Source organism: Ylistrum balloti, unplaced genomic scaffold (assembly GCF_031769215.1).
Source record: "Ylistrum balloti isolate Yb309-2 unplaced genomic scaffold, AGI_CSIRO_Ybal_v1 Utg370444, whole genome shotgun sequence".
NCBI classification, from domain to species: Eukaryota; Metazoa; Mollusca; class Bivalvia; order Pectinida; family Pectinidae; genus Ylistrum; species Ylistrum balloti.
Window position 1 is genome coordinate 424,146 of NW_026782296.1, and position 13,299 is coordinate 437,444.

Genomic DNA, 13,299 nt, shown 5'->3' on the forward strand with positions numbered 1-13,299 from the left:
CCAGTTGAGGTAGATGTTCAACATAAACATTGGAGAAACAATTTGCTAAAATATGTGATTGAAATGTGAAATTGAGAGTACAATAATTGTGACATATTCTGATCACCTTTTTCTTCACTTTAAGTGAGTTTTCGATAATTTCAGAATGTCAACACTGAAAGACGATAGGACAGTTGCTGATATTCTCAACTAAGGAATCAACTTTAGATATTATCATATCTAAATCAAATCATGTCATATGGTATGGTCTCCTACCTTTACTGGATACTTCTATAGGGAATGATACATAATTTTTAATCTCTGTTGGAAAGAAACGTATCGACAAGTTCAGATTAGTTGTCACTGTCTAATGTTGATGCCTTTGCACAATGACTTGTTTTATTGATCTACGATAGTAAATAAATATCTTTTATAATTCTGAGAAAGACATGATGAATTAAGGATATGTACACAAGCAATCAATGTAAATAACAATTTAGACAGATGATCCACACACAAAAACATTTAAAGCCTTTTTCAAATGCCTCAACCTACATCCTGACCCGAATCTATCATATTATTAATGTACAGCCAAAAAAGTTGTCAAATTCCTTACTGTCTCATACACTACGTACATCTGTCAGTGGTAGTACACTCCACGCTGGTCAAGGACCTTCAATATATTTTCACTAAAGATGGATTGATTGTACAAGTGTTTCCTTGGAAAGATTATAATACTTCTGCTTGCAGATAAGGAAATATTTTGTTAAAAAAATTTTTGGGAAAAAAATTGTAAGTTATGTTAATGAAAATGAATAAGAATTTCCTGAAGCTTTGCCGAGAATTGTTACTTCTGGAAAATATTTGTTCAAAAGAGCCCCATATGTGTTCTTAGCCAATCATTTGGCTTCTTTCATCCATTGATAATGTAAAAGCTTATACCACTTTCAAGTAAATTTGGCGGTAGACTCAGAGACATACATGATTGAAAAGACTAAGTATTTCCCCATGTGGATTTTCTGTCAAAGTCATTGTTTATAGGGATTACTTGTATACCTGAAATTCATCATGTCTTTTTCTGAACGGCAAAGAAAATTATTTGCTAACATAGATAAAATAAGAAGCAGGCATGTTGCCGCATCATGGATAGACTTCAATACAATCAATGAGAGAGTTGTGGAGGTTGACAGTACTTGTATCAGAGTCCTGCCAGCAGCGGACATCCAAAAGTGATTTCTCTGTCCATGTATTCAAAGCACATTCATGTTTACTTCATAACTTTCTAAATAGTCAAAGTAGAACAATGAAACTTTGTATGGTGGTTAACCACTATTAGAAGATGTATCTCTTAACAAATTTACATTTGTCCACAGAAGGTCAAGTTCTCAAACATAAAGAATTTTTCCTGGTATCCTATATACCAATATGTTATACTACAAGAAGATGTTTCAGCTTCATTACTTTTAAACCAGTCATAGGGATGAAACTTCACATTCTTGTCAACCTCTCTGAGAAGTCAAGATGAGTTGCATACTTTGTTTCGTCCCTGTCATTAATTACAGAATTTTCCAATTAAGTTAGGAGACAATGCCATGTGGCAGCTGGCTTTATTTCATTAGGACGTTGTAGTAATTGTAGCTGATCCAGTGCATTGAGAATTTGACTTATATATCTTGTATCATATGTAATGACTTTCAGAAACTCCTTACTTATAGAATAGAAAAGTTAAGGTCTTTTAACAAAACCAATAGAACATTTAAATGTGACATTTTCATGACAAACACTGTCACCTTCATCAGACAACTGACCGATGTGAAGCATATTAGCAGTGATGTATGGAGTGTATTAGATGGTACAGAAACGACCAACTTTTTCAGCAGTACTATGTTCTGAAATATAACTGGCCTAGAATTGAAAGGAGAAGAAAAATTAAACAGAACATTTTACCATGATTATCATCATCATTCTCTCCATTGGACAAAGCAACAATAATTTTGGCCTTGTTATTATCAAGAATTTCTCTTCTGCCAGATAACCTGCCTCAACATGAAATATGGCCATTCTGTTTGACCAGTGTCAGAATGCTTGCCATGGCAAATTATCTTAGATTCATGAGAATATCGGTGATTAGATCATAAAAAAAATCATCCGGTGACAAAATGTGTCATATGACCATCATTTTAGAATGTTTTTCAGAATTTGAAAATTATGTATCCCTGTGCTTCAGTTAGGGAGGGGTTTGGAAAGATGTTATGCTCAAAGATACACTCGCTACCATCTCTCATTCTCAAATTTCATTTGTCAGTATAATTGGTCAGTATTTTCTCAAAAATTTACAATGTACAACTTGAATATTTTCTAACTTGACTTGGGTAATTTATACATTCCAGGCCACAGAGGGAAGATGCAATATAAGCAAGCCAGGAATTTTTGATTTCCAAGGAAAGCAGAAATGGTAATTAGTTATGTATATGTTTAGATTCAATTATCATTTCATACTTACAGTGGCTTCACAGTATTGATGTTTTTGAATGCCAAGTATGCCAACACATCAGTTTTTGGAAATTTCTGTTCCAAATTTTTTGATAAAAATGTAGTTATTTTGCTTTTTACTAGATAACTTATATGCATTGTATTACATATCATTGTCATCTGGTTATCCAGGGAAGCATGGAAGAAGTTGGGAGATATGTCAAAGAAAGCAGCCATGTTTCAATACATCACTTACCTCGGAAACATAGAGCCTGAGTGGCAAGAAAAGGTAAATCTGAAAACTATTGTACAGTACAACTTATTTACATCATGACCAGAAAAAATAATTCCTGATACTTTTAACTTATGTCAGGATTTTCAATATTTCTAAAGGTTATATATGTATATGTACTGTATTTTAACTTGTCTGATTTTAAACAAGTCTGAACAAAATGTGTACATTCATTTATTTCATTTTTATCTCTGTGTCTACCGAAAAGGCTTATGCATCAAAATGTTCACCCGTTTTGAGTTTTTTTCTTTGTTTTTGTTTTTTTAGCAATATTGTTGCTTTCTCAATATATCGCTGATGGCATGAGCAAAACTTTTAATGGACTGGACAAACACAGGATGCTTCATATGTGTGTATCAGACTTTCCTGATTCTTCATAACACGCTGAAAGTGCCTGCTTCCAAAATTAACGGCATTTTTGCTAGCTTTTTCATCATCAGCAGCTTTTCAAAATCAGTACTTTTCCTTCTAACAGCAAAGCCTTTCTTTTTAGCCCACCTTCATCATATGGTGGGCAGTTCAAACTGCCCTACATCTTAAGACCATGATCCATCCGTAAACAATTTGAATTTAGGCCTGATCAGAGAAACAATATGGCTGACAGGCAGCCATCTTGGATTTTGACCATGGAAGTTTGTTATTACTGGTTCTTGGAAATATTAGATGGATCTTTCTCAAATTTGATATCTAGTTTCCCCTTGGGTCCAAGTTGTTCTTACCTGTACCGGTATGAGCAATAATTTTTCAGTACAAGGGAACTCTTGGCCCAGTATTGATATCAGCCTGTCATTATTCATTATAATAGACACAAGAATTATTTTCCTGTGAAGGTGATTTGTAGATTTTTGTTTTTGGCTTAAAATTCACATATGAATGTTTTAACACAGATTATTCAGAGAGGATCAGGGAAACTTGAAAGTGTAAGGCTTGATTAATTTGAAATATCAAGCACCAGTGTTGTGAACAGAATATTAGATACAAAGAGAAAAATAATTATTCTGATGTTAAAGAAAAGTGGGAAAAACAACAAACTGTACATTTTTAAGTTGACATTCTGTTTGAAATAAACTGTAGTTTAAGATGCAGGATACAAAAAGCATTTTCATACATTAGATATTGTCACTCCATAAGTACATTTTGATTAAAATGTTTCTTGTGTGTTTCTTTCAAGGACTGGTATATGTTTTAACATGTCATTGGGGAACAAGGAAATTGCTCCTGTAGATTATATTCTTTTCCCAGAAAAGAGAAAGAGTGTGTTTTACATGCGTGTTATAAAGAAATTTTTTAATTGATTATGCTACGAAGTGTGTGAAATATGTGAAAATCAAGAAATCATAATCATGAATAAGTTATAAATGTACATACATAATTGACCCTTTTATATATCATTAACCTGATCATTACTAAGTTATTGATAATCATCCCTTTTTTTCAGGTTTGTTAATGCAGACTACTGCGCACAGCCTCTTTCATGGTCAGGCAATCATGATTGCCCATGAAAGGGGGTTAGATATTCAGTGGACTGTAGTGACCAGTGATTCATAACCCACACTTTTTAGGTCATTAGTCCCAATAGGTCAAGATTACCTATAGCCATCATGTTTCATCCTCTGTGTGTAAATATTTCTGATTTCAACCAAATTTTGGTCTGAAATATCATTAGGCATGAGCAATCATTTCTGAATTCAGAAAGTTTATTCTAGGGCAGGTGGGTGGGATGACAGGACTCATTTAGTTAAAGGCATGCTTTAAAACACTAGGATTTTAACCAAATTTAGTACAAGTCATTACCTGGAAAGGACAATTAATTCATATCTTTAGAAAATTGATTTGATCCCTAGCAACAGAGGAGAGGAGCCCCAAAAAATTAATTTTGTTAGAGTTTACTTTGAAACTACTCTTTCTTGATACATGAACAGATTTCATTCAAATTCAGTCTGACTCATAACTTGAGAAGAGATTTTTTTCATGTCGTGAGTTAAGAAAATTGACTTTATGGGACTGGGAGGCTGGACCCTTAATGGAGGATTTAGCTGAAATTTGCTTTCCAAAACTATTATTTCTAAATGCCAATGTCAATTTCAACAAAATTTCATTGGAATCATTACCTCGAAAGGGCAGTAATTTCTTAAATGAATGATTTGATTGTCAGATGACTGGTAAGGCCCATTGGCATCTTCTTCATTGTAAGAGATGTGAAGTATACAGCAGTGTCACATTGACATATAATAGTGGAGTTTCAAAACAGGAGTAAATGTTTTTTGCTGTACCGAGTACACTGTATAAAGAATTACCAATAGAATCATTCAAGCGTGGCCTTTTAATTATTGATTGATACCTTCATAGCCTCTGCATTCACACCTGCACAAATTGTATGCTTATCATGCATGTTACATTTACATGTTGACCTATTTATACCATCCTTGATGCTCCAGGGATTACACTCATTATAACTCTCTGCACCCATGGAACATTTCATGGCAAAGTTGAAGGCACAAGCAAAGTAATTTGATTGGTCTAGAGCTGATTTCAGGAGGAAAAGGAATGACCAATCACATACTGATACATTCCTTTGATGATTACAAAGGGGCAGCACCCAACTTGAAAGCCAGTACAACGAACAGTTATGTGACCTTGATATTTGTTTGTTGTCTGTCAAAGGATCAAGCTAGTCTTTTCGTCAAGATGTTGCGAATGGAACCTTCATTTCTGCCATGAAATATTCTAGGGGTGCAGAGAGCATAATCCCTGGAGAATCAAGGATGATTCATAATCTTTTCTTCACTTTTAAAGAGAGGCTAGAGACACTTACGGAAATTTCGCTATAGATACAAGAATTCCAAACAAAGATGGTGTTATGTTGTCTGCAGAGAATTCACATTCAAACTTCAAAATAAAAAAGTGGAGTTAAATTTGAGGATTTTTTAACAGAAATTTGTATCAATCCTAGGCTTATTGATTGTAAGGAAGTTTAACTGAAATCTTCTCTCTAAAACATATGTCAAATGGTAATGTAATTTCAATTTTTTTTCACTTTTTGCTTGACTTTACAGGACATATCACTCTCTTTACATTTGAATATACATATAATTTTTCAATATTCACAGTGTGTGTTTTCCATTGGACTTATAAAGAACATTGAATTTTGTAGATAAATAAGATTGACTGCAGTGATGGAGGTGGTGACTCTGTGGGCAGATGCTGGGTGTCTGTCAGTACTATGTCTAACACTGACACAGAGATAGCAGATGAAAATAAAACTCTGTTTGACTGGTGTAAGGATGGAAATACACTACAAGTTGAGAATATCCTGTCAGGTTGTGATGGTAATGAAGTTAACATCACAGATGAATCAGTAAGTTTTTGTTAGCATACATTTGATGTTTGTACATATTTTTTCAGCTGATAAATAGCTTTCATGTGTATGTAATTGTGTGAAAATTTGATATTCAAGAAAGTCTCTTTTTTATATTAATAGGCAGTCTTTTACTGTGTGTATGTACCAGGACATTACCCTGTATTCCTCTCTTTTTAGACACAAATAATGTTATAAAGGTCATACTGTGGTATGCACGTCTGTCCCACACAGTTTTACTCTCATTATTCTAGCAACTTTATTTCTTAGGGGGTTTGATAAAACATTATACATTGGTCAGTTACCTAAGACATGTTTAATGTTTCAGAAGTCTAAGGTCATGGTCACTGTAATATGTACTATTTGCTCTAACTTTATGCAAAGTTCACCTATGATAGCACCAAGGATATGATTATCATTCAGAGGTTCAAGGTCAAGGTCACTGTTATCTGTACTATTAATACATGTAGTACATTTTGTACATATCATGTATGAAAATTAAATCCGAAGATTACTTTGTGTCCTCAGGGTTCTGAAGTCAAATTCGAGAACATTGTTACTAAATCTAGAAAATCATGAACAATTTCTCCCTTCTGACTTCATTTCTGTAGGAAATTTGATCAACTTTGTTAAAAAAGTCATGGATGAGAATTAATCTCAGATGAATTTGTCTCAAGATCAAGATCACAGTTATTTGTAGAAAATCATCAACAAGTATATACAGCCCATGTCCTCATCAGTTATCAACGATCAGCTGATTATCATTCAGCTGTTGAATAAATAATGTACCATTGCTTATTATATTATGTCTCCTGTATTCATATCATCAGAATCATTTTGCACTGTCTTCATAGCCTGGTATTCAGTTCTTTGGTTATAGGTAAATCACTTGTTTCAGGGAATGACCCTTCTCCACTGGGCGTGTGACCGTGGTTTATCAGAGATGGTGGAAGTCCTAATTAAACTAAAAGCCGATATTAATGCACAGGTAAAATAGGACACATGTATTATATTTGGCTTATCCTGAGGACTTACAAAATAGCAATGTCATCATTTTTTGTAACCCTACATAGTAAGATTACTTGTCACAAAATATCTGACATTATGCCATGATGTGTTGTCCTCAATATTTCAGCATTTTCTTCTGACATAATGATATAGACATATCATGAATGGCACATGCATAGTGTAACATGGTAATTTGAAGGGATGTCATCATTTTTTAAATGGCTTTCATCCATTTTTAAGGTTATCTTCCAACAATGTTCACTGCAACAGACTGCCTGAAACTTGTTAGATAGTTTTGCTGAAAGAATGTTGGTGTTGTGCCAATAAATTACTTCATTTTCAAGAGCCAAGGAATGAGATGAAAAATATCACCCAGCAAATTCTACCAAATAGTCAGTCCTAAAGTGGTATTGTAGTCCTTAAATGTAAATCAAATGGTGAACAGTTTCTGAAATCATGGAAAAACGAGTCGGAATCATCTGTTACAGGGAAAAATGATCTTATGTTACATATCACATATAGAGCACTGATATGGGAAAAATAGCTTTTATTACTTGTCCTATCTTGTTAAAATGGTCTAGATAAAATGGTCTAGATTGAAATGTTTTAGATAGAGCTGAAAATGGACAACTTTGGAATTTTCTGTCAAACAAAAAATCAGATTATCTATTTTTGTTCCTATTGAATATCATGACCTATTCTGAGCAAGACTTTTCCTTGAATCTGTATTAGACATTGGAAATGTTTTAGACAGAGCTTAACATGGACAGTTTGAAATTTTCTGTGGAATTAAAAAACAATTAACTCAAAACCAGATTATCTATTTTTGTTCCTATTGAATAGCCAAACTATTTTGAGATATTACCATTGTTGTGTGCACTGGCCTTGTTTTATGTCAATGTTCTGAAATCTAGTGATGACATGGCAGTTGGTTATGCATTTGATTACACCAGGTTAAATTATGGTTTTAGAAGATACAGTACAGGCCTTATTGGTCAAACAGATTGACTGACAGAAGGATGACATGTACAGTGCAAACATGTCATCCTCCCCTCTGCCAGTAATATATACATTTGATAGGGAACTAATTGCAGTGGAGCAGTTCTTTCCCTTCTTTAGTTTACCAAGGATTTGAATTACACTCTCATTTATATGATTAATGTTTTGTTTTCAGGACCTTGAGCAGCAGACACCACTTCATTTTGGTAAATATGACTTTTATCCTTTGCCATACTCCCCTCCAGTCCCCAGTTTCAATTAATTCAAGAGATTAGTCGGTATACTTTCTGACATGTCAGTATTCTAGTTGAACATTGTAAATTAATCATTCAAAGGTTTTCTTTTAGCTCAATGTTTAGCTAACTGATTTATCTCTGAAGTACATGTGCTATCAGAAGAAACATGTGGCTATCTAAAATTTAGCAAGGCATAATATTTACACCATGGTATCAAAACATCAAATTTCTACATATAGTTAGATTTATTATCGTGTTCATTTTTCAAGGTTAAAGTTTCGAAGGTAACAATTTACAACTTTGAAAATAAAATGTAACATCATGTGTATCAAATAAATTGTATCTCATGAATCCCTGAACAAAATACATTAATATTCACACTATTGTATTGAAACATCAGACTCTACACTACATTTTAATGTACATCATTCAAGGTCAAAGGGCTCCATTTCATTAGAATGAAATGATTTTGAAATAAATAATTTTTCCACGTCAGTTGATATAATTCTGAATATTCTAAGCAATATCAAACACACAATTTGTGTTGTTTGTTTTGAAGTTTGTATGGTTGATCTCACTGATTTAGATATAAAATTGTAGTTATAGACAAAATGAATAGAAGATACACAGTGTACAACCACCATTATATCACTTACCAGGTATGGTGATTAAAGAATGTTGAGTTTCAGTTTCACATTGGTAATTGTGAAGTATGGCTTGACAGTTTTGTGTTTGGATCAGAATTGCTTGAATCATGGTATCTCATAATTGATGATTCTGATTGATTTAAGAATATAAAGTCCTGTGTAGCTTAACCTGATATACCATTTGTTTTGTTTGGTAGCTGTGTGTTGTGAGCAGAAAGAAGTTGTACGACAGTTGTTACACAATGGAGCCAGTTTGTCCCTAAAAGACTGTGATGGCTTAAATCCTGCAGAACTAGACACATCTATAGAAATAAAAGAGTTATTTGAAAAATACATCTGATCATGGATGGATGATTTCTTAAACATTCCTTGGTTCAATATCAGCGGTCCTATTTGTTTCTGTGTTGGAACATCATTGAGTGAAATTGAAATACAAAAAGAAAGATGTGATGGATAGATTTGACAGAAAAACAAATATGATAGCCTCTTTTACAATAATATAATTCTCCTAATGCGTCTTTTTAACATTAATATCATATTATCACTGTGCTTGTTGTAATAACTGTTCATTGGTAAAAAAGACTGATTTCAGCATACTTCTGTGTCTCTTTTATGTCAACAGAAATTTTGGATTGGAGGCATTCCCATCAAAAACCTTCTCTTTATGACAATATGCAGTACACATATTGTATAGATGTGAAAGATCTATACAAGCACATTAGATAAGAGTGTAATTAGCATCATTTATAGTCACATAGTTTATTTTAAGTTTATGGGCATTATTTATACATTACCGTCGATTTCATTATGAAAGAAAAAAACACTTGTGTGACACAAACTGCATATTTTTCTTATCATCATACTTTCGGACAATACATGATTTTAAACAGAAAAAAAGTTTGGTGAAAATCAATATCAAAATGGATCTCAGAGCAGTGCAGACAGGACTTAGAATTTCATATTTGTGTGAACAGATTCCTACATTTAAGTACTTTTTATGGGTCACATCCATTTCAAGTTGGTTTTACAGCATACCATGTTTGATATGTACCAGAATAAGAAAGTGCATTTAAATGATGTACAAATATTTTGAAAGGATGATTACAAATTGTTAATGAAGGTTTTGGTTGTGTGTGTTTAAATATATTACACTATTTTATACTATCTCTTATCATTTTAATTCATCACTGTGCCAGATAATTGGTTTGCTAATTTAAAGTTGAAATCGTCGGATGTTGTGGGTGTTATCTGATTTACTGAGTGAAATATGGTTCAGAGAACATGGATTGATTTTAGTCTGATGTTTAATATGAAATAAATCTCAGAAGTGAATAGAAAAGGTGTTGAAACTTTATTTTTAGGTTATTTGACCCAAAGGGTCAAAATGACCTACATTTGTTTGTGTATTTCCATTGTGCTTTTCTGTTGTTATGTACTGTGCATTTCCGCCATCCATAAACTTTTCCTTTAAAACAGTACTGCATAGCGCGTGGGTGGATTTCAATCCCATCTGGTCAGAAACAACATTAGGAATGGAAAATTATTTCTTCAACTTAGAAAGTTGATTTAACCCCTAAGCACATGGGAGCAGGGCGCCAAAAGTGGAAGTTAGACAATATTTTGTTTTCAAAACCGAACTCTCCCTTGATGCTTGAAGGGATTTCACATAATTTGGTCTGAAACATTATTAGCGGGGCAAATTATTCAGAACGTTTATTTGACCTCTTGGGTTGCAAGGCCCTAAAAGGGAAATACAATATTTTGCAATAAAATGCTACACTTCTTTAATGCTTTAATGGATTTCAACCAAATTTGTTTTTGAACATCACATATTGGAGAGTGGCAGTCATATTAAATGTGCATGAATTGATCCTGAGATAATTCTAACCAAATCTCATTTTTCAGTTTGGTCCAAAATCCAACATAACACATTTTGAATGACTATTCGTTACTGCCTCTCTAGTTTCATTCATACTATCAAGAAAAATATTTGAGTTTGTTAAGGGAAAGGAAACAGATGATATATTATTGTTTTCAAGCCTGGTCAAAACTTTAACATGGTAGCAACAGTAGCTATTTCATAGCATGATTGTGCAACTAATTTAAGAACAAAACTTACCATTTATGTTTATGATACTTTCTAGGAATATTCAAAATTTGAATTCATCAGATTTGTTAGACCACCATCAGCAAGTGATGGGCTATTCTTATTGCTTTTTCTATGTTCCGTCTGTCCATACATTGATTGTCAGATGACCATCTTGCTTTTTTGAAAAATGGATAATGAAGGAAAATAGACCAGCAATTTGCCATGTGGACATATGTTGCTCACCTGATCTACAGCTTATAAAAGATGACATTATTGGAATTTCAATATCTTATATCTTCTTCACAATTAGCTAATTTCTCTGACCAAGAATGTGGATTAGGGTCATTTATTTGAACAGACTTTGCAGTCCACCATTATGGCATGCTACTGGTCAAATGTAACCTTCTGTTAAGTGATAATTCATACAAGATTTTTGAGAACTTTGATTTTATCTTTGTGAAAAAGTCTCCCTTCATCTCAGTATGCTACAGACTCAATATCATGATTGTTGGCATCATGGTTACATGTAAAGGCTTAAATGAGTAAGAGAAACTACTGACTTCAGAATCTTTTCCCTGTAGGTCAATGAATGTGATGCCTACAAAACATTACTTATATATTGCTCAATCATATAATTCCAAAGTCTGGTATTAAACAAAAAGCTAGTGCCGATCACATTATACTTATAAAGGCACCTGGACAAGGATATGTTTTGAATAACATTTCACATATTACATTATCCTCAATCTCCACAAAATAAAACAGACTGCTACAAACTTGATTTTCATCTGGACTTAAAAATGAATTTATTGAACTAATATTGTAGATGACAGATCTTTGATAGCCTTCTATTCAAATCTTGAACAATAAACAAATTATTTACAATATTATATGGATTTCATTATTAATATTCTTTTCTATTTTGTCAAAACATATTATAAAAAAAATTAATGGATTTTCTGTCTCATGTTTAAAGAGAAGCTTTATCAGTATTTTAAATGATTAATACATTGTTTACCCTTCCCACACACGAGTAACAACAGATACATTGTTTACCCTTCCCACACACCAGTAACAACAGATACATTGTTTTCCCTTCCCACACACCAGTAACATTAGATACATTGTTTGCCCTTCCCACACGCCAGTAACAAAAACATATACATTGTTTACCCTTCCCACACATCAGTAACAACAGATACATTGTTTGCCCTCCCCAGACATGAGTAACAACAGATACATTGTTTACCCTTCCCACACACCAGTAACATTAGATACATTGTTTACCTATCCCACACACCAGTAACAACAGATACATTGTTTACCCTTCCCACACACCAATAACAACATATACATTGTTTACCCTTCCCACACATCGGTAACAACAGATACATTGTTTGCCCTCCCCAGACATGAGTAACAACAGATACATTGTTTACCCTTCCCACACACCAGTAACATTAGATACATTGTTTACCCTTCCCACACACCAGTAACCACAGATACATTGTTTACCCTTCCCACAAACCAGTAATAACAGATACATTGTTTGCCCTTCCCACACACCAGTAACAACATATACATTGTTTACCCTTCCCACACATCAGTAACAACAGATACATTGTTTACCCTTCCCACACATCAGTAACAACAGATACATTGTTTACCCTTCCCACACATCAGTAAAAACAGATACATTGTTTGCCCTTCCCACACACCAGTACAACATATACATTGTTTACCCTTCCCACACATCAATAACAACAGATACATTGTTTACCCTTCCCACACACCAGTAACAACAGATACATTGTTTTCCCTTCCCACACACCAGTAACATTAGATACATTGTTTGCCCTTCCCACACACCAGTAACAACATATACATTGTTTACCCTTCCCACACATCAGTAAAAACAGATACATTGTTTGCCCTTCCCACACACCAGTAACAACATATACATTGTTTACCCTTCCCACACATCAGTAACAACAGATACATTGTTTACCCTTCCCACACACCAGTAACAACAGATACATTGTTTACCCTTCCCACACATCAGTAACAACAGATACATTGTTTGCCCTTCCCACACATCAGTCATATCCCACACATCAGTAACAACATATACATTGTTTACCCTTCCCACACATCAGTAACAACAGATACATTGTTTGCCCTTCCCACACATCAGTAACAACATATACATTGTTTACCCT

At 33.7% G+C, this 13,299-nt stretch overlaps 1 protein-coding gene across 1 annotated transcript in view; it reads left to right on the forward strand.

Annotated features, from left to right (window-relative positions):
• Positions 1-10,330, forward strand: part of LOC132554798 (acyl-CoA-binding domain-containing protein 6-like) — a 21,095-nt gene extending 10,765 nt beyond the window's left edge. Inside the window, exons 3-8 of the mRNA XM_060219110.1 lie at positions 2,370-2,434; positions 2,644-2,740; positions 5,898-6,101; positions 7,000-7,089; positions 8,284-8,314; positions 9,189-10,330. Of these exons, the coding sequence (XP_060075093.1) occupies positions 2,370-2,434; positions 2,644-2,740; positions 5,898-6,101; positions 7,000-7,089; positions 8,284-8,314; positions 9,189-9,331 (630 nt within the window). The 3' untranslated portion in view covers positions 9,332-10,330. The remainder of the gene's footprint in view (positions 1-2,369; positions 2,435-2,643; positions 2,741-5,897; positions 6,102-6,999; positions 7,090-8,283; positions 8,315-9,188) is intronic.
• The last annotated feature ends 2,969 nt before the right edge of the window (positions 10,331-13,299 follow it).